Source organism: Labrus bergylta, chromosome 6, assembly GCF_963930695.1.
Source record: "Labrus bergylta chromosome 6, fLabBer1.1, whole genome shotgun sequence".
In the NCBI taxonomy this organism is placed as follows: Eukaryota; Metazoa; Chordata; class Actinopteri; order Labriformes; family Labridae; genus Labrus; species Labrus bergylta.
In genome coordinates, this window is record NC_089200.1 from 7,558,074 (window position 1) to 7,578,934 (window position 20,861).

A 20,861-nucleotide genomic window follows, 5' to 3' on the forward strand; every position below is an offset into this window, starting at 1 on the left:
CCTCCTCAGCATGCAGCGAAAAGGAGACGCTCAGATGCTCCAGAGTGAGGGAGAGAGAGGAAAGAGAGAGAGAGAGAGAGAGAGAGAGGAAGAGAGGGAGAGAGAGAGAGGGGAAGAGAGAGAGAGAGAGAGAGAGAGAGAGAGGGGAAGAGAGAGAGAGAGAGAGAGAGAGAGGAAGAGAGAGAGAGAGAGAGAGGGGAAGAGAGAGAGAGAGAGAGAGAGAGAGAGAGAGGAAGAGAGAGAGAGAGGAAGAGAGAGAGAGAGAGAGAGGGGAAGAGAGAGAGAGAGAGAGAGAGAGAGAGAGAGAGGAAGAGAGAGAGAGAGCACGAGAGAGAGAGAGAGAGAGAAGAGGAAGAGAGAGAGAGAGAGAGAGAGAGAGAGAGAGGAAGAGAGAGAGAGAGCGCGAGAGAGAGAGAGAGAGAGGAAGAGAGGGAGGGAGAGAGAGGAAGAGAGGAAGAGAGAGAGAGAGAGCGAGAGAGAGAGAGAGAGGAAGAGAGGGAGAGAGAGAGAGAGAGAGGGAGAGAGAGAGAGAAAGAGGGAGAGGGAGAGAGAGAGAGAGAGAGAGAGAGAGAGATGATTCCTACATGCAGCCTGGAATCTGATCTCATATGATATATGCACATATGCATGCAGTGTTATGCACACATGCACAGACTCATGAAGGATCTCATTAACCTCGCTTCTACAGACACACACACACACACACACACACACACACACACACACACACACACACATTGGGACCCACACACATTGGGACCCACACACACACACACACACACACACACACACACAGACTGAACAGAGCCTGTATGAGATGTCTACGGGGGCTTTCAGTGAAAATAAATAAACTAGCTCATGAGAGAGCAAAGCAAAAGCAGCCCTTAATGAGCTGAATTTAACGCTCACTAAATCTTATTAAAGCCGAGGCAGAGAGCTCAAAAAGAGTTTATTAATCCTGCGTTTTTAAACTTATAGTTCGGTCTTGAGGTGTAGCGAGAGGTCACATGATTTTTCTACTTTAGCCTCTTCAAGTCCACCAAAAAAACCTTCAACTGAAACAACCTGAGGTATAAAAAATCATCCAAACTGAGACCTTTCTTGGACGCTCATATGAAGACACTTTTTTGTTGTTGTTGATCAGTTATTTAAAGTTATCTCTGAAGTAAAAAAAGTCTTAAACTTATTGTTTCAAGTGTGTTAGATGTAAACCAAAGGGCTAACTCTCTTAACTTAAATGCCCATTAATTGTTGGTCCAAACAATCAAGGAAAACGATGATGTGTTGTCGATAGGGAAGACTGGTACCACTAATCTAATATCTGTTTATAAAGCAAACGCAGCCAGCAGCAGCCGCCTGCTAGCTTAGCCTAGCCTAGCCTAGCCTAGCACAAAGACCAGAACAACAGTTTGCCTCCATGGATCCATCAAACATAACACAGTCCTGAAACAAAGTTACAAGTTACAAAAAAAAAACAAAAAAAAGCGTATTTTAAGTTTCTACTTTGGCTTTAACAATGTGAGTTAGCCTATGTCCTGGATTTGCTGACCCAAAGTAAATGCTAGGCTACTATCTAAGCACTCGGCTCGTCCATCACCATGTGTTGCATCATGGGTCAAGTACATAATGCCCTGAACTGCAATTTGTTATTTAAACACTTTGTTAGTAATAAAGAAAATAAATCTTACAAGACATAACCCTGTTCATTAGCGAGCTTTGCAGATGTTAGCGGGCCGATTATGTTAAAGGGGTCATATTATGCTTTTTCTGGTTTTATATTCTCTTTAGTGTGTTTTCCAAGTGTCCTGTGCATGTTTAGGCACATCTATTTGCAAAAATTCAAAGTCTGTGGAAACGCGGCTTCTCCTACGTCCTCCTGTTAGCTGTAGCATTAGCTGCATGTAACGCTCGGTTCTAGCCCCCCTCGAGAAAAATTTGTCAGTGTGATGTCTTGTCAGTGTGAGATCACTGATCTAAGCCCATTGGCTCGTTGTGGCCCAGCAGCTCATGTTGCACGCCCGTTAACTTCTGTAGCACGCCCACGATATGCCGTAGCCTGTGGTAGCACAGTAGTGCTAAGGTGCTAATGTTTATGCTCCCCTCGGAGCCAAAGTGGCTGCATTCCCAATATGGTATAAAAGGGGCGTGACATTTCCGAGAACCGTGCTGAGCGACTGACCAATTACGGAAGAGCCGACAGGCCGACCAATCAGATCAGACTTGGCACACGTGGGGAGTCTGAACGTGGGCACTTCAGAGCCTTAGAGAGAGAGTCAGAAGCGAGTCGGTGCATGGAGCGGCAGTTCATGAAAACAGACACTTTTTTTAGCTATTGTGAACATACTTTAGTAGGTACATAGATTAAATATACGAACCCCAAAAAGGGCAGAATATGACCTCTTTAAGTTAACTGTTGTTGATAGCGATAATTTCCAGTGCTATGTCTGATATTTTCCGTTACTTAAACACTTAAACGCAGTAAATAACTTAAAGTGAAAAGAAAGCAATTTGCAGACCCAAAAATGTATTGCTTGTGAACGTGAATACTATTACGAGCGTAATTAGTGTAATTAGTATCCTAGGATAAACAAACCATCTCAAGCGTACAGAGGTTTGTTGTTGAGAAGTAAACTGAAGTCGACTTCAGGACATGCCTCTCATTCTTGGAGTGCACCTTTGCCTGTCGCTCAACATGCTTTCATTTTTCCCTTCAGTGTCCCCTCCTCAGAGGCAGGAGGGATGGGGGGGGGGGGGGGGGTACTTTGCGTCATGGGGTCAAGGCTTCGAGCTGCCACACCACCAACCTCTGCTGCTCCGTGTCCTCATGGGACAATGCCTGCCTTGATAAAGACCAATTCCAGTGCTCAGTGTATGAAGAATGACCCTCATTACTACTGCAGGTTAGGGGTTAAATTCTTGTCATTTCAGGCAGTAGGTTGGCAACATCTCTGAAAATGTCTGCATGCGTATGGGATGATGAAAACATCTGGGGGATCATTCTTGGTCAGTGTTTGTGTCTTCTTTTTTTTTCTCAAGTTAATGTTTCCATCAACATTTCATTGCTCAAACATGACCCGCCTCGGAGTCGTTAAAATCTGGTTGCATTTAATGTGTCGTGAAATATCTAATCAAACAACCAAAGACTCGTGTGGATTTAACTGAGTAGTATGTAGCTCAGGACATGGATGAAAGGATCTGCCATGTGAGTGAGTGAGAAAAAAAAAATCCTCCCCTTGAGAAAATGATGTTATCAGGAGGTGATGACGGAGGTGAAACACAGTAATCCCCTTTTACAGTAGTCTATATCTCCTGGCTATGCTTTGGATTGGGATGTGAGAGAGAGAGAGAGAGAAAAAAAAGCACCTCCCCGCCAGTCCTCCTTGTTAAATCTGGATAAATCAACTGCTGGTTATTACATCTCTAATGAAATCTATTCCATCACGGCAATTATGATTGAAGATAATCACAGCCAAATTCAAACAGTGCTGGTTCAGTCGTTTAGTTAGGAAATGTACAGTTAGAGGCAACTCAGAGCTGGAGACTGCAAAGATATAGGCTGCACAGCCAGTAAGATAGTGATGGGATAAACATGCTGTAGCTGCATCACAACCACAGCTGGGGGAGGGGGAGGGGGGGGGGGGGGGGCTTCAGACCAACAGGGAGTCATGTACCTCCAAACTACTCCCATCCATTACTGAATCCTTACTGCAACACCACTTGATCCCCAAGCCAGAAAATAAGTGGATTCTGGAAGCAGTAGGTGATGCTCATCGATACATCTTTGGTGCTGAGCAAGCAGCCACTCTGCAGCAGCAGCAGCAGAGGTTCGTCCTGCATACACACACACACACACACACCGTACTGACAAATGCCTACACTAACTGCATGCATGGAGGAAACGTCACACCTGTCAATTCTTATTTTTTACGCTGCATTCAGTTACTACCATCCTCCCTGGGTGGTAAAAAAAAACAAAAAAAAAGGCACGTCAGCAACAACACTCTGCAGCCCTTTTTTAAAAAAATTCAACACACTACAACTGGTCCCACCAATCAGACGCAACAGAGATTAAACACGTTACAATCACGAGGAACATTTCAAGACGATTTTGTGTCACCTGATCAAACAGAAAGCAGAAATATCTTAAATAGTATCTTACCGTGCAGATCGTGGAGGAGAAGCCTCTTGCTGACTGTCAGATGAGGAGATGCTCCAGTGGAAGTACGGATGATGCTGGACAGCTCAACCTTCATTTTCACGGACAATGCCGCCCCCTGTTGATCAAAGGTGGGTACTGCTGGTAGCGACAGTTTTAAACAGTTTACTGTGACGAGTTGTTAAGTTTCGTGTATTTATAATGATGATAAATAAAATAAAACAACAAATGAAACCGGTCACAATTAAGTTGATTGAACAACATAAATGTAGCTGAACATATCTTAAGGCTATGTATTTTTTTAGTAAGTAAGAGTTTTGCAAAAGGAATATTTTTTTTAAGTCAGACGAAATACAACCACACATCACTTCCTGTGATCTATATTCATAAAAATAAAAGGCTAAAACTGAAAAGGTCGCTTAGTTAATTCAAATTCAAATTTAAAAAAAAAACTTTATTTGTCCCCGGGGGGCAATTCAAAGGCACAGAGCAGTAAATTAACAACAGTGCAAGTACGAAACATTTTAACCTAAATATAAAGTGTCAATTTAAATACAACTTAAAGCTTAAACTTAACTTAAAAATTCAATATATATATATATATATATGTATAATATAATATACTAAAACAACATACATAGTTCTATTTAGAGGCACTTCAAATGTTCATGAGTAGGCCTGTGTGTTCCTATTGTCCAACTTCATTGACAACACATTATACATTAGGCCTACATTTATTTGACAACATTAGTTACCTCTAGGATTTAGGTTTATGATTAAAAAATGATCTCACTGTAAAAAAAATAAATAAATAGACACAGTCATTATGTTGTTATGGTTTTTTTTTTCAGAATGAGTATTTTTTGGTTTTGTAGTCTTATGTAAATGAACAGAACTTCTGTCCTTGTTTTATTTGTTTATTGTATTTTCATGCTTTTCATTTTGTTTTGTATTTTTGATATGTTTGATTTTATTTGATATGTCTGAAATACATTTAATCAATTAATCAATCAATGTTAAGATTGGATCTGAGTTTACAACACACGCTGTTATTTTGCTACAATGATCACTTTATTGTGCATGAGCAGTGAAGGCTTGTGTGAAGCTTAAAACAATGTTCAAATTATTTAAAAAGCAAATTACATATATTCAATTGATATGCCTGAAAAGGAGTAGAAAACTTATTTAATCCTACCCCTTTTCCACAGCTCAATAATTAATATTTATTAAATTAAATTAACTTCCTGTGTTCCTTATAATCTCTCTATATATACAATCTATCTATATACAATTTGCTATACTATATTTATGATACTATATTTGATATTTACAATCCAATTATTTTTCCATACATATATACAACTTGATATACTATGATTTTTTTATACATAGACATAGACTAGTTATGAACAAAGTTATCTATATTTTGAATTACCACAAACTCCTTATGAATTACTGCGATATGGTCAAAATATCAGATAAACAGTGACAATATTTATCTGTATTTTAATTCATGTTTACCACAAAATCAGCCTGTCTTACTTTGAAGTAGGAATCTTTAGTTTACTGTTGTTAGTTTGACGCCGTTTGCTAATGGACTACAAAAATGGCCTTCAGGACTCGTCCAGAGGGGGGGGGGGGGGGTCCTGAATAACATAGGTGACTTAATCTTAGCCTGATATTCTGAACGTATTACTTTTATAGTTGATGCTTTTAAAGACGTCGACGCACTTTTATAATTTTTGCGTGGATGTTTGAAATATGTTTTGACGTCGGGAGGTGCTAATACTGCGACAGTCTTTGCTGAATATTTCGCCGTGGTGCTTGTGTGTTTTTTTTTCCCCCCGGCGGTGAAACAGTCAGAAGGTCTTCCAACAGGAAAAAGCGCCAACTTCTGCTGCTGCACCGTCTGCGAACCGTGCGGATACTCTTAAATGACTCTAGGACGGGATTTTCTGTGAAATACATCAAACCTAAACGTGTGATGACTTCTTCAGGTAAGACTTTAACAAAGCTGTGAACACCTGGAGGGTTTATTTTTGCGGTTAGTGAAGAGTTAAGGAAGCGGCGCACTGTCTGGTTTCTCCTCCCACTCCGTCACCGTTTTTGACCCACTTTTATTTTCTCAACGTTGCCGGTTTAAAGCGGAACAAAAAGCAGTTTTTAAATGTCTATATTCACGACATTTTACCTCTTCGTGTTGCATTGTGACGCCTGTGTTGTTTTAAACTGAAGTGCGTAGTTACTGTCGGTCTCGTTGAACTCTTGATGGCGCCGCTGAAACGCAGCTGTCTTCTCCTCTCTCACCAGCAGGGGGCGCTGCTGCTGCTGCTGCTGCTGCTGCATCTTAGCAAGAAAAGAAAACCCCACCGCCCCTCTCCACCTTCCTTAGGGGTACCTAAATAAGAAGATGCCAGGCCTGCAGGGTGAAAATGTTGCCCACAGCAGCCCCGTCAGGAGGAGTCGTCTGTCTCTGAAGTGTCTGCAGAAGAAAGAAACGAAACGGGCTCTGGATTTCTCTGAACCTCCAGCGGAAGATCCCAACACGGAGGAACCAGAGGAGGCTGAGGCCAGGTGAGTCCAGGGGGCGGGGGGGTTCATTTGGGGGTCAAAACGCAGCTTTTAAAGCCCTTTTATTTATTGAAGAGTGGTGTTGTTTTGGGTCGTTCAGTCACAACAATCTGCAGGAAAATCTCACACATGCATCCTTTTAGTTTCTTGAGTAGTCTTGACATTTCATTTCATTTTTGAGTTATTTACTCATTTCAGTGTTTGGTTTCAACTTTATAATAATTTCTCATAATACTGAAACACTGTTCATGAGCAAACAGGAGCAGGAAGAAGAACACTTATAATACCTGCCCCCCCCTCCCCCCTCCCCTAAGATACTGTTGAACAGAATAAGATGGCTAACCTGTTGTTTTCTCTTTATTTCACAAAACAAACAATATAGAAACAATCACTTAGATTAACTCAATACATTCATAATTTCCCAGAAGCTTTTGTTTATACATTCTCTGCAAATACTGTCTCAATTCAAATTCCCCCAGTTAACTTAATCATTCATTTTGTACTTGTATATACCCCCTGTTTTTATTTTTACTTTTATTTATCTATTCTGTTTAATGTGTATTTTTGAGCTTTCTTGTCTGTGCTGCTGTAACACCCGAATTTCCTCTCTGGGGATCAATAAAGTATTATCCTAAATTGAATGATAGTTGAGCAGCATTTTAAATGATTATCGATAGAATTCCCTTAATTTAACTCCATTTACTGAAATACACATTTGTTTTAATGTAGTGCGTGCAAACGGACTTTTAAAATTAAATATATATATGAAATATCAGAATATAGGAAGAATATTCACATGTGTAATAATACATTCACGTAAGCAATGACAACTAAATCTGGCTCATGAGCATGACAAGGCTAAGAAACGCGTATTAATCCTTACATGAGACCACCCAAGCCTTTCTTTTGACCACATAATCCGACTCTAGCTTTATATTTGAAGAATTCTGGAGTAAAAGAGAGAAAAAACTTAGAAGCCAAGTGAAGTTGTAATGCAAGAGAATTTAGTTTTTTAGACATTTTTGATCAGAAACAGTGATTTGAACATGAAAACTGTAATTGTTAAGATCAATAACAGCTCAGCAAAGTGGAAACAAACTGGGAGGATATAATCTAATAATGTAGCTGTTTAAAAAAAAAAACACATCAGCTTATGAAAATTATTTATTTTGAGAATAAAATGTGAATATTAGTCTTGTTCACGAGTCAGATTTCATTTTCATCAGGGATGCATCACAGCGGTATCAGCCGATATTGGGCAAAGAATGCAACATTAGCCGATGTTTATTTGTTTTGCTAAATCAATTTAACGCTGGCATCTAGTACACCTAACTGCTAATTCAGAGAAGACGGGTTTTCTAGGGCAGAAGAAGTCTGCCCTAGAAAACCTGTTGAACAAACTGACTGTTTTCATGGTCACAACACGAGAGAAAAATGTTGGCATTGTGGGAGTCTGGCACCAAAAGAAGTCATGAAACAAACATTGGTATCAGAATTGACTAAAAGGTTATTTTAAAAATCGATATCAGGCCAGATTTTTCCCCAATTGGTGAATCTTTGGTTTTTATGAATCTGAGGAGTTTGTTTTATTTGTAATGTTCAACAGAGGATGGTGACTAGGACCCTGTTAATAAACTGTTAACGATAAATCATCTAACTATAAGCTCATGATGATGATTTTGCATTAAAAAGGTTCATTATTTGACACCATGTTTTCCTTTCTGCTGTTCAGTACCTGTGATCAGGTAGTCCCTGCTCCTCCCCCGTGTCCTAACTCACCGGGCCTCCTCCTGCCCTGCGACAAGAGAGAGAACCTGGTGCCCTTTGTTGGGCTCAACAACCTGGGCAACACCTGCTATTTGAACAGCGTCTTACAGGTGGGCCATGAATCGAGAAGAAACGCGTCCACTGAATAATAATCTTTGATGGCACCTCTGTAATGAGAGGCTCTGCATGTGTTTGGATATTAAATTGTTTTCTCCTGTAGAGGAAACAGCACATTATAAAAGTTAGTGCAACTCTTTGTGTAGACTATTGATGTGACAGTAAAGCGTCCTCGTGTGCAGTGTTGTAGTCCTGAGTTCTTGTGCTGATACTGTGCAGTGCCATGTGAACACAGAGGAAGCAGATTGTTGCCTTCTGCAGATGTCAGTGGTAAAATATGATGTCACAATGCTCCTGTAGGTGCTGTACTACTGCCCAGGTCTCAGGGAAGGCATAAAGAAACTGTACGACCTGTCCAAAAGGAAAGAGAAACTAAAGCAAGAGTCAGATAAAAGCGAAGAGGTGGGTGAAATACAAATCAGATTACACGTTGACGACAGCGTCAAAAACACATTGCAGTCATCAACACTTATTAAAGGTCCTTAAGAGGGGCCCTGTTATTGTTTTTAGACCTCTAAAGCAGATATACTACTTAAATGTTTAAGTAAACAGTTTTTTTAAGTGATGTTTGCTTTTGTATTTTATCTTTGCAAACATGTTGTCAGCAGGCTGAAGTCGCTGTTGAAGATTCACCAGCTCAGATCGAGCTCCTCGGGAGCTTCAACAGTCTGATAGCATCAGTGGAGCAGCTGCAGTCCAGCTTCCTGCTCAACCCCGAGAGCTTCAGCGAGGGAGAACTCGCCACACCGCCTCGTAAAATACTCCACACACTCAGGTAGTGACATGGTTACTTTGAGTCATAGATGAAGTCAAATAGCTTTGAGAGAAAAGAACAAAGCAAGGTGTGGCTAGAGAGTCCTAGTCCTGTTCTTAAACCACAACATGTTGTTATCCTTCCTGTCTTAGTTTGTTTTAAAACACAGAATGTCTCAAGGTAAGATGGAAATAGAAAAAGATTAGAATGAACTTGTCAAATCCAATCGATGTGTGAAGTTGTGTACTTCCTGTTAACAACAAGAGAAATCATCTAAAGAATGTTTACAAGCTGAAACAAGAAGTGAACTCATGGAGACTCTGTGTGTTTCAGGCAGTTGAACCCCATGTATGAAGGCTATCTTCAGCATGACGCCCAGGAGGTGCTGCAGTGCATGCTGGGATACATCCACGAGGCTTGTGACACCATCCGAAAGGAGCAGAAGTTGGAGAGCGAGGTTGAAGATGTGACTGAGGTGAAAGCGGACGGTCTCAGCTCTGAGTCCAAAACTGGCCAGGAGGAGGACGGCCAAGTCGGCGGCAAGAGGAAGAGCGACACCGAGGTGGGAAACGCCAAGAAGAAACCGAAATCAGTCAAGTCAAAGAAATGTGACGCAGAGGAAGCTGGCGTGAGTAGAGACGCGCCCCTCAGACGCTCCAAAAGGAAGTCCTCCAGTGACATCACGCCCGACAGCAACCAAGACAAGAAGAAGGAGGAGGAAGGGGTAACGAAACCTAACGGGGATGAGGAGGAGGCCGAAGGGAGTGACGGTGAGGGCAAAGGGGGAAAGAACTCTAAAGAGACGGAGGGCAAAAGAAAGAAGAAGGCTAAGCTTAGCTGGCTGAGGCCGTCCGGGAAACAGCCGAGTATTTTCTCCAAGTTCCGCAGCGTGGGGAAGATCAGCTCCATGAGCGCCAAGTGTCAAATCAAAGCAGAGCAGGAGGACGAGACCGCTGACGACGACCGGCGTCAGAACGAGAAGAGCAGTGAGGAGAGATCGACAGGAGACACGGCTGACGACAAGAAGACAGTAAAACCTGGAGGTAATTTGTTTTAAAGACGAAAATCGTGGACTCGGTTAGAAATAGTTTGAGGTGCTCTAAGGCTTGGGATACATGCAAGCTGTTTTTTCTATATAAATCTAGTCATGTTATTAGTTTTCAGTCGTCTGTAAAGACCTTTTAAAGGCCTTCAATTGCTCGTGTATATATAGTAGTGTTTGTCTTCCTTTAAAAACATTTGAAGGGAGAGTCAAAGAATAAGAAATTTAAAATGTGGCAGTACTTGAAATGTGACGTCAGAAATGAAACTTGAAGGATACCTCTCTTTGTTTTTGTCGCGTTCAGATGGTCTGGACCTGATGGAGCGCTTGTTCCAGGGTCAGCTGGTCCTGAGGACTCGCTGTCTGGAGTGCGAGAGCTTCACGGAGAGGAGAGAAGACTTCCAGGACATCAGCGTCCCCGTGCTCGACGACCAGCCGAGCAGTCCAGAAGACCTCTCAAAAGGTGAGGAGGACGACGACTCATTGAATAATCTAGATCCAACAAGAGCTCCATCCTTTTTGCTTTTTTTCTATTCTCTTCACATGGAAACGTCACTTTAATATGCTTGTCTTATTTCAACCTTATTTACTGTTTTGACACCTGGAAGGACTTAGAAATGACCGGTGGCTAACAGGCTCCAGACTGAAATATAGAACAGTCTAGAGAACTAACAAAACTGCTCTAGAAACACACATACAAGTTGTTGTTGTTTTTAAATCAAAGTGTTATCAGTCAATCTGTATTCTTCAGATTAAAACTGCCAGACAAAAATGTCAAACATGTCAAAAGTAACGTCGCCAACTCAAGAAGTGCTCTTCTGTGTCTCTCAGTCTCTCCTGATCCCAAACCAGAGCTGAAGACTCTGAAGTGGGCCATCGGCCAGTTCGCCTCTGTGGAGCGCATCGTAGGAGAGGACAAATATTTCTGTGAGACGTGTCATCATTACACGGAGGCCGAGAGAAGTCTGCTGTTTGATAAAACTCCTGAAGTGATCACCATTCACCTGAAACGATTCTCCGCCAGCAGCTTGGAGTGAGTAGAAGAAAGGTCCACACTACACTTTCACCATCCTGTTTTCTGTCTTCTTACAGCCTTAGAAAAATACACTTGATTAACGACTCCCCCTCCGAAAACAGAGTGTCGATAAAATTGTTATTTGATGTAAAATAATCCTTTACCATTTATTTTACCCACAGAAAATATCCCAATAAATAACACTTCCTTTTTCCTATTCCTCCCAGATTGGACCCGTATGCAGGTCTGTGTAAAGTGAACACCCCCCTGCAGACCCCCCTGACTCTGTCCCTGGAGGAGTGGTGCACGCGACCATCATCCAAGAAGGGTCAGCGCTATCAGCTGTTTGCTGTCGTCATGCACAGCGGCGTCACCATCAGCAGCGGCCACTACACCGCCTACGTGCGCATGAGTGACCTGAAAGACGCGAAGCTGTGGCTGCAGGACGGAAAAGAAACGGAGGAGAGAGAGGAGGAGCAGAAGGAGAACAAAGAGGGAACACGGGCGAAGGAGGAAGTGCTGGAGTACGACGATGGAGAGGTGTCGTTCAGCCTGAACGGAAGGGGACAGAGGGGCGCCAGTTTGGCTAAGGGCAAAACGGGAGGCAAAAAGGTCTCGGAGGGCGGGGTCGGACTCTTGGGGGGTCAGAGGAGCGTGTCCAGTTACGATCTTGGGAACAGCAGCAGCAAACACACAGAGAAAGCAGGCAGTAGTGGGGCAACAGAGGGATCCAAACGGAGGAAGAACATCAACAGCACTGAGGCGGGACTTAAAAAAGAGTCAGAGGAAGCAACGACAACCTCCGCCGGTGGAGCGGAGGCCAGCCAGCAGCAGGCTGTGAACAACCTCCTGGAGTACGAGGGCAAGTGGATGCTGTTTGATGACTCTGAGGTGCGTTTGTTCGAGGAGGAGGACTTCCTGCAAGCGTGCTCACCTGAGACGTGCTCCTCGTCGACTCCGTACCTGCTGTTCTACAGGAGGATGCCTGAACCTGTGAACACATGAGCCGCTGCTGACTCAGGGGAGGGGAGGGGAGGGGGGGGTTCTGCCAGTAGCCAGTTTGGCACCCACACACACAGACTAATGTATTATGCAAAACTACTAATGGTGCCAAAAAGACTGCTGCTGCCATGTTAGCACCTGTTGATACTTTATGAACTGAGCTCCTGCTTCAGGATTCACCTCAAGAGATTTCCTCGAGCCAGTGTAGGCTCTTCTTAGAAACGGGGTTTCCTTTTGTGTGTCAGGGATGACTCTTTTTTTTTTTTCTTTTTTTTTTTCTGTTGCTCTTGCCTCTGTAGACTAAACACAGCGGCACATCTTTATGCTGTTTGTATCGACATTCCTTGGACACTGGTTTTGAATCTTTTTCTGTCACTGTCTCTTAAACATATCTTGTTTTTCATGTTTGCTTAGTAACTCAGTTTGTATGGATCCATTTTTTTACTAACTGAAAAAAGCACTTTTAGATTTAAAATTTATGAAAACGCAAATGTTGGACAATGTATTTTTTTTTTTTTAGCCGAAGTCTTTTTCTATAATCATTAAATTCAAATTTACATAAAAAGCCAAAGTCAACTGGGATCCAAAAATCTTTCCACTTGCAAATCATTGAAGAATATGCTTTTGTGAGAATTAAGTCATGTGAAGTTTTTAAGTTCATTTTTTTCCCCCACTGCCCATTTTAAGCTTCTGCTGACACATGCGAACAGCAAGTCCACATTTTATGCAGGACACACACTGGCATGTTTTTACATGAAACACGCTGAGGAAGCAGAGCGGGATTTTCTGGCACAACTTCACCGACTATCAAGGTGCATAAAGAGTGAAAGGCTTGAAGAGGTCAAAACGCTCCAGAAACGCGTCAGATTAATTTGTTAATAAAGTTGAACTTCATGCTAAAAGAGTTGCTGAAGTGTTTTGACCTCTACATGAAACACACTGAAATGTTAAATGAAACAAGTATCAAGTTCATATGTAAATGATGTTGATGGAACGTTTCAGCAGCCAAGTTTCTCCCTCAGGCCGGACATCACACACTCTTTAAAAGCCATGTCAGTAATGTCCTTGTAATTGTTAAGATGATGATTTTTACTTTAAATCAAATGTTGCATTCGTTTGTGCTTGTTCAGCAACTTTTTGGGAGTTATTAAGACGTAACTTTGACATGTGAAAAACATGCATCTGCCTGGGTCATTTAAAATATGCAGGGACGTTTACATGGCTCATCTCAGGTTCTACAGCAAAGTGTTGAAGTGCGTTATATTCAGGTTTCACTTTTAGATCTGGGAAGTTTTTCATCGAAGTGCTGACTGATCTGGTTCAGTGTGACAACAGATCCAGTAAGAGTGTCGTCTGTTTTAACAGCTGTTCTTTGATTAACGATGGCGGGTTCTTACTATAAGCAATAAAACTTTTTATCCTCACTTGTCCTCCCTGCTGATTCTTGACATGAAGCCGTCCCGCTCAAACACATGAAAACTACTTCAAGAAAAAAGCAAGACAATATCCAACCACGGAACATTAAAATATTTATTTAGTAAAATATTTCAAATAAAACAAAACTACATAAAATAATAAAGGATGTTTAAAGTAGCGAGCTTTGAAACATCCTTTAACTAAAAAGAATCATAATAATAATAATAATAATAATAAAGCATCATGATAAATAATGGTACCATTTTTTGCACGTTTTCCTTTTTTTTTCAACGACATAATCTTCAAGTTGTAAAATGCATTGCTACACGGTAATAAAAAAAGTGCACACATGAAATTGAATACAGATTTTTGACACATTATTAAATAGACACCTTGACTTTTAAAACCGTACCTTCTCTGCAGATATTTGTCAAAGTCTGGCTGGAAATAAAAAATAGAAGAAAACATTTTTTTTTTGGCACCTTTTTGAAAACAAACGCAGGGATGACGTCATTCTCTGAAATCAGCGGCTCGTTGGTTTGATTCACACAGATTCTGATGGGTTCAGAAGTCGTGGCTAAAATTAGTAGGAGATAATCATAGACTTGTTTCCTTGTTTGACAAACAGCCAGCAAAGAAATGATAGTAAATGCCAAGGTATCTGTTTAACCTTTAAGATCGACTTGTTCGTCCCTCTCGCTGTGAAACAGTTTGTAAACTATTTAAGACACTGGAATGACGTACCAAGCTGTAACACTTTAAACCTTCCTTTTTGCACGCTCTCTGAAACAACGACCTCCTCTGAACACACTCCTATGTACACTCAAGAATAAATTAATATTGCAATTTTCTGAAACGTGTTTGTGCTAGTGTGTGCGTGTGTGTGTGTGTGTGTGCGCGTGTGACTTCATCTTCAAATGTCAAGCTTGCGGAGACTCATTCTGCTGAAGGAATCTCTGAAAATAAGAAGAGAAAAAATATTTTTAGTGACAAAAACAAAAAGATCATCAGTTTGAATTTTATCAACAAGAAAGTGTTTCTGGAAGGATTAAGTTAAGAAGTTCAACAGCTCCAAAAACGATGTCGACCGGCTTGTAGCCTTTCCATTTTATTATATGGAATCTGAATTGTTTGATTAGAAATCAATGAGTATTTTTATTCATATCTCTAAAACATAAAAGCCCTAAAGAACGTTGTACAGAATGTGAAGTATTCTGCTGTTGGTATTCACTCTTCATAAAGGTTGTTTTCGTGTTTAATATAATTCTTTTCACATTGTAAAGGTTCATATTTACTGTATTGCTGTGATTCTTCACTATTCCATTCAAATAACTCTAACTCCTAAATTCCACCAGATGTGTGTTAGGTCCATCTGGAGCTGATAGGTTTTTACTTTCTTCAGTGTGTGCCTCCACTGGCTCCGCTGTGCTGCATCAGTCCAGAGTCCTCTGCAGCAGATACGCGACGCTTGAATATTTGCCAGATGCCGGAGCACGATTTACCACATAAAGGATCGAGTGGGACGGGAAGTCAGACGCCGACACAACATTAAAACACCCGGTTGATTTTCAGAATAAAACACTTTGTTTTGAAAGTTCAGATTTATGACCATATGTGTGTTTGTTGTTGTGTTTAATAGCACATGCATCGTATTATCTGGCAGCCTGTGGGTGTTGACGGAGCAGAGGGGACAGTTCTGGGTGATTTTTGGAATACACCACACCGTCATTATATTTCATATATTCAGTGACGAGTGAGAAATGTAAAAGAAGAGTTACAAACACAAAACACGAAGACACACAACAGCGTCACAAAATGCGGTCTGAAATCACAAACTACCTTGTCAAGCTGTCCGTTTGCTGCAGCAAAAAAAAATAAGACGCATTTTGTTGACATCCAAACCACATGATCGTACTCTCACACACGCAGACGCACAAACGGCGAGGTTTTCAGTCCTACCTGTGTGAGTTGACCTGCAGTACAGGTTTATAAAGCTGAGGAATCTTTCTGTTGATGAGGGGCTGCAGCGCCTCCTTCAGCCGGTGGTAGTTCCTCTCCAGCTCCCTCTGGTACTCCTTCTGGTCCGGACCAATCAGGCTCTTGTTCTTACGCAGGGCATCTTCACACCTTTAGCAGAAAAAAAAGAGTCCATGAGATACCAGCATGCGGGACTCTGATAGGTGAATGATCCTGCACAGAGCATACCTCTTTGTGAAGTCCTTGAAGCAGAGCCGTAGCTTATTGTGGTGTCTGTACAGTTTGGGGTCGCTTGGTATCTCAGACAGGAACACCTGAGCCACCTCCAAAGGACCCTGAGACAAACACCACATTTCACACCACTGCAAAGGAAAAGCGTACACCTTGTTATCACATGTACATGCTTGACTTCTATCTGTACCTGGTTGACAGTCGTGCCCACTGATCCCTGCAGCACCATCTGCAGCATCTTCGCGTCAGCCGGGTCCTGGTGGGTGGCAAAGGCCAGCTCCTGAGTCTTCTTCTGCATGTCTTCTATTGCAACCTCGATGGGCGTGGAGATAATCTGGAGAGGGATGAACAGACAGGTTCATAACAGCAAGGTCAAAAAAAGATGAGAGGTGATAGAACTTTATTCATCCATTCATGAGGATTGGTCCTATCAGTACGTCTGTTCAAAGAAAATGTTCTGCCTAATATTTTGATAATCCCAGAATCATTTTTTTTTAAAGCAGATGTGTCAGATATTTGCTCGTTCCAGCTTCTCTTATAAAACAATTTCTTTTTGCCTTTGTTTGTTTGAAAGTTTTTCGACTTCTTTTGGCAAGAGAAACTATTTCAAGAATTCACTTTGTGTAAAAAATGAGATGAGGCGTTTTACGACTTTGTAATGATTATCAAAGAGAGTCCTCAGTTACTGGATTATATATATTCAGATAAGTCTTTAACACTACAAAAATGTACGTCGGAGCCCGTTTGTAAACGCTTCACTCACCTCCTCTTTGTGGATGATGTTGATGCGCGTCTTGATGTAAGGGAAGGCGTGGGACGTGGTGAGGATGGTTTTGCGTTTGTACTGCTCGTGCAGGTCCCCGTGTGCTCGCCCGTCCAGGGTGAAGGGAGTGCAGTAGACAAAACGACGCAGATTGTAGTTCTTGTCAAAGTAAGTGATGCGGTCCTTCATTTCGTACGTGTCAAAGTACGGCTCCACGTATGTGATCTGGATGAACGCCTGCAGAAAGACGGAGACTCCTGTTTTGTCTTCGGCTTCATTTAAAAAAATAAAATAAAAATCTGTTAAATATGAACTCTGAATTCACGCTCTCCCCAACACTTACCTTATTTGGGTCCAGTTTGCACTTGTCCACTGGGTTTGAGTCCTTAATGACTTCAACCTGCTCCTCTCCAAATCGCTCGCCGTAGAAACCCTGAGGAGAAAAACAGCAGAAAGTCATTCATTATAGGAATAAACAACACACAGAAGTGAGACACAGGTTACATCATGGTGTTACATTAAAGACGGGCCTCACGAGGGCTTCATTACCTCTAGCCTGTGGGAGATTTCTGCCAGCTTGGTGATGGCCGGCTCTTTGTACACAAACTCCTGCTCGTCTAAGTCTCCGAACTTTGAACCGTAGATTCCCACTCTGAAGTACGTACCAAACATCCTCTTTCCATCCTGTGAGCAGAGCGGATTGAAAGTAAGACATGAGGGAGACAAGGAATAAAATGTAGAGAAGACAACTGTGTTACATTTATTTATTTCAACTTTACAGCAGTGAGAATAAAAACGGTTAGATTTCATAAAAAGTAAGTGTTCAAATACCAGACTGGGATAAGAGTGCAAACTCTTTAAGTCTTGTAATGGTGATGACTCTTTGTTCATGCTGTGATCTACTACTGTCAGGTACACATTTACATATGAATAACGACTGTTTGTGCTTCATATTTAGATTGGAATCTCTTCCAGCAATGAGTGTGGGTTACTGGGGTGGAGAAACTGAGAAAATGTAGTTCATACAGAAACTGAGGGATAAATCTCCAACGCTGAGTTTCATCATCTGTACAGCAATCTGCTGTAACAGTAAGTTATTCTGTTCACTGCTTTGCAGTCTACACACATGTAAAGAGGAGTGGTAACAGCCAAAAGGATGTCAGCAAACCTCCAGATTACCAACCACAGTTTCAATAGATGGTAAACACAGTCCTTCAGTGATAAAGAGGTCATGGTAAAAAGCACATGTAAAGCAGTTCCATCTATATCGTAAAGTACAGAGAGGACTGATGTGTTCATAACAGAGGACTAACGATCAACGAGAAACAACAACCTCTTCCAGAGATACTCCTGAACCAGCCGGCACACTTTCCACATGTCATCAACAAGAATAAAAGATACTGATTCAATGATGTTATTCAGTAAATGAACATTCTCCGTCTGTGTTTGAAGATTAAAGCCACGGGGAAAGTTGCTTCAAAGCCGCCTCAGAAGGCACGAACAGGCCCCAAGAGTCACGAGCAGAGAAAGAGGACAACAGAAGCCTTGAGGAAAGAGTCCACAGAACTAAAGTGGACAAAACCACTTCACACCATAGACTGTATGAAACATGGTTGTAGTCTCAGTGACATCACTCATTGGATTCTGAAGAGGAGTTTTGAACTGAATGACGGCGGTCACCATATTAGAAAAGCTGACTCTACCAGTCTTTTAGTTAATTTAAAAACATACAAAGTGGTAGAGCTGAGGTCGGACTTCATCCTCCTGGAAAACAGCTGCACTGAGCCCGCCTGTCAGGAAACCCGACCACATTCCTTATGATGGAAATGTATAAAGAATTCTTCAAAACATCTGAGTTTTTATTTCTTTTGTAAAAAATTGTCATTTTAATTTTGGTACCTAATTGGAATTCTTTGGCTTCTGCAGCCAGCCTCAAGTGGACACTTAAGGAACTGCAGGTTCTTCTTGGAACTTTCAAAAGGCTTCTTTTGAACACCGCCGTTTTTTTTGCTAGAAATAACTTCCTCTACCCGACCATCCCGAGATATCTGAGTTAGTATGAGGCTATGTTCAGTCTGCAGGCAAACACACAATTCTTTCTGAAATCTGAAGTGTCTGCACTGTTATCTGCATTGATCAGAAGAGAATGGTGTCCAGACATGCGTTTCCAAAATCAGTGACATATAGGCCTGTATACAGGCTTTACTGCTGCCCTTTGAGATTCAATTAGAATCATCTGTGGAAACCTGATACAGTCGATTTTCAAACCACCATGACATGTGACTTAGATCTAGTTTACTCATATCTTAATAGGTTTCTTCTACTGTCCCATCTTTCTAGATTCAGTCTTGATGTAATACAAAAGTGAAAACAACAGATTTAGACTCTCAGTCCGGCCTTAAGACTGAAATAATGACGATCAAATCCATGCCAATGCTTGGATTAACATCCAGTGAGCAATTCCAATGTAAAGTACACATTTAAGATCAGAAAGTGTTCATGAAGAAAAGTGTTGATGTGTGCACAACTTGAGGGAAGGAGAAGCTGAGGATAAAGTACATACATCAGACTTCTAGTATGACATCATTTAACAAGTCCACTTGGATAGCTGCCAGTTTAAAGCAAATGTTCAAATCCTACTGTAACTCACAATTCAAACAAAAACTTAAGGAGACATTAAAACAGCCCTGAAAACTAAGAAACTTACCACAAGACACAATTAAGTAAAGTGGGAAGGAAGGGTCGGCAACCAGGGAAATCAAAAAGGAGAAAACAGAACAAATTTAATGAGGATTGGGTTCCTCCAGAGAACTTCAAAAACAAAACAAACAGCAAAACAATATCTCCATTAATTCAGAAGAAAACATGAAGTCATTGTAGGGGGATCCCAACCATGCAATGGCAGACAGTCACAAAGAAAAAAAAAAAGAAAGTGAGGAATCAGAGATCCACCACCTCCAGAGGACCAACATGCACTCTCTCAGTGCATTTCCAAGAAGAAACACGGAGTGCTCAGTCCTTTTCATGCAACAAACCATGAGAACTCAGAGGTTAATACTGTTAACAAAAGAAAAGAATGAATGAAAAATTAAATCAGGGGTCGATTTAGTTTGAACTATTCAAAGAAAGGGTAAGAATAAGAACTGATCAAAATCAAAAGGGATAAATCAAGTAATCCTGAGATTACTGTGAGTTGAACCCTCTAGGTTAAAAAACCTGACTGCCTCAGGAATTTGGTTCCAGCTTCGACCCAAAGCAAGTCTGCACCACCTTGAGTTTAAAAAGGCTCATTTAACGTAGTGTGGAAAGAATGGTCAATGGCTAGAGCGGAGAGGCTAACACAAAACCCTTTGCGTAAAAAAAAGTGCACTGAAATCGAGCCCTGTGGTTGAAGATGAGATGAGGCGATGTGTGACAGTAGACGTGTCAGTCAATGAGTGTGTTCTGACTGACACACCAGCAGACAGACAGGAGATGAAGACGGGTAGGAAGTGCGGGTTGTGCAGGTGATGCATTCACTGAGACTTTGGTCATTAGTGTCACACACTGTGGCTCCCATGCACAGCCTGCCAACTCTGTCACGTTATAGAAAACAAGCTCCTCTCGCACATGAAGAGGAGGGAGGAGAGAGGGAGACAGTGAGGGTGTTGCTGCTTGTACAACACAGTGACCCCAGCAGGGGGGGGCAGACAGTTGACATTGTCTGCAGATGTTAATGGAGTTGGATGTTTGGAACAAAGCAAAGAGAGCATCTGAATGCCCGCAGCTAGCAAATAAAAAAAGATGAGAGTATGTAAAACAGCACAAGAGATAAACAAATCAAGCAGGGCCAAGCAGGAACTGTTTAACCACCTACCTCCCAGCCAGTACTCTGTGTGACAAGAGAATACAGGACAGGTGAACGACATCACACATACAGCCCTCCAAAACACACCCACGGTGTGTGGCAACTGCACACACGGTGATGTTACAGCAAGGACTCTTATCTAGGTTACTAGCTTGAGCTGGAGAACAGAGCAACTGACCTCAGACACATAAAAATATATGTCA

General features: G+C 41.7%; 2 protein-coding genes across 24 annotated transcripts in view; one reads left to right on the top strand and one right to left on the bottom strand.

Annotated features, from left to right (window-relative positions):
- Positions 1–6,000: 6,000 nt before the first annotated feature.
- Positions 6,001–13,848, top strand: usp1 (ubiquitin specific peptidase 1). Of its 4 annotated transcripts, none has more exons than XM_065955656.1 (9): positions 6,001–6,153; positions 6,467–6,730; positions 8,460–8,604; positions 8,912–9,013; positions 9,217–9,386; positions 9,699–10,408; positions 10,712–10,870; positions 11,239–11,440; positions 11,650–13,848. In XM_065955656.1, exons 2-9 carry the CDS (start codon positions 6,567–6,569, stop codon positions 12,425–12,427), a joined length of 2,430 nt encoding a protein of 809 aa, XP_065811728.1. In that variant the 5' UTR covers positions 6,001–6,153; positions 6,467–6,566; the 3' UTR covers positions 12,428–13,848. The 4 variants fall into 4 exon arrangements, with proteins under 4 accessions (XP_065811728.1, XP_065811730.1, XP_029133145.2 ...); XM_065955658.1 differs by having other exon boundaries at positions 9,220–9,386; XM_029277312.2 differs by having other exon boundaries at positions 6,004–6,153; positions 6,470–6,730.
- Positions 13,849–13,940: 92 nt separating this feature from the next.
- dock7 (dedicator of cytokinesis 7) overlaps positions 13,941–20,861 on the bottom strand; it is a 49,429-nt gene continuing 42,508 nt past the window's right edge. For 14 of the 20 annotated variants that reach the window (XM_020633730.3, XM_029277310.2, XM_029277309.2 and 11 more), the window contains 8 exons: positions 20,668–20,682; positions 17,361–17,486; positions 17,155–17,244; positions 16,812–17,048; positions 16,239–16,382; positions 16,046–16,152; positions 15,800–15,967; positions 13,941–14,796 (listed from right to left, as the gene is read on the bottom strand). In XM_020633730.3, coding sequence (XP_020489386.1) covers positions 14,754–14,796; positions 15,800–15,967; positions 16,046–16,152; positions 16,239–16,382; positions 16,812–17,048; positions 17,155–17,244; positions 17,361–17,486; positions 20,668–20,682 — 930 coding nt within the window. In that variant the 3' untranslated portion in view covers positions 13,941–14,753. Of the gene's footprint in view, positions 14,797–15,679; positions 15,700–15,799; positions 15,968–16,045; positions 16,153–16,238; positions 16,383–16,811; positions 17,049–17,154; positions 17,245–17,360; positions 17,496–20,667; positions 20,683–20,861 lie in introns of all 20 variants that reach the window. The other 6 variants (XM_020633731.3, XM_020633724.3, XM_020633735.3 and 3 more) reach the window with 2 other exon arrangements.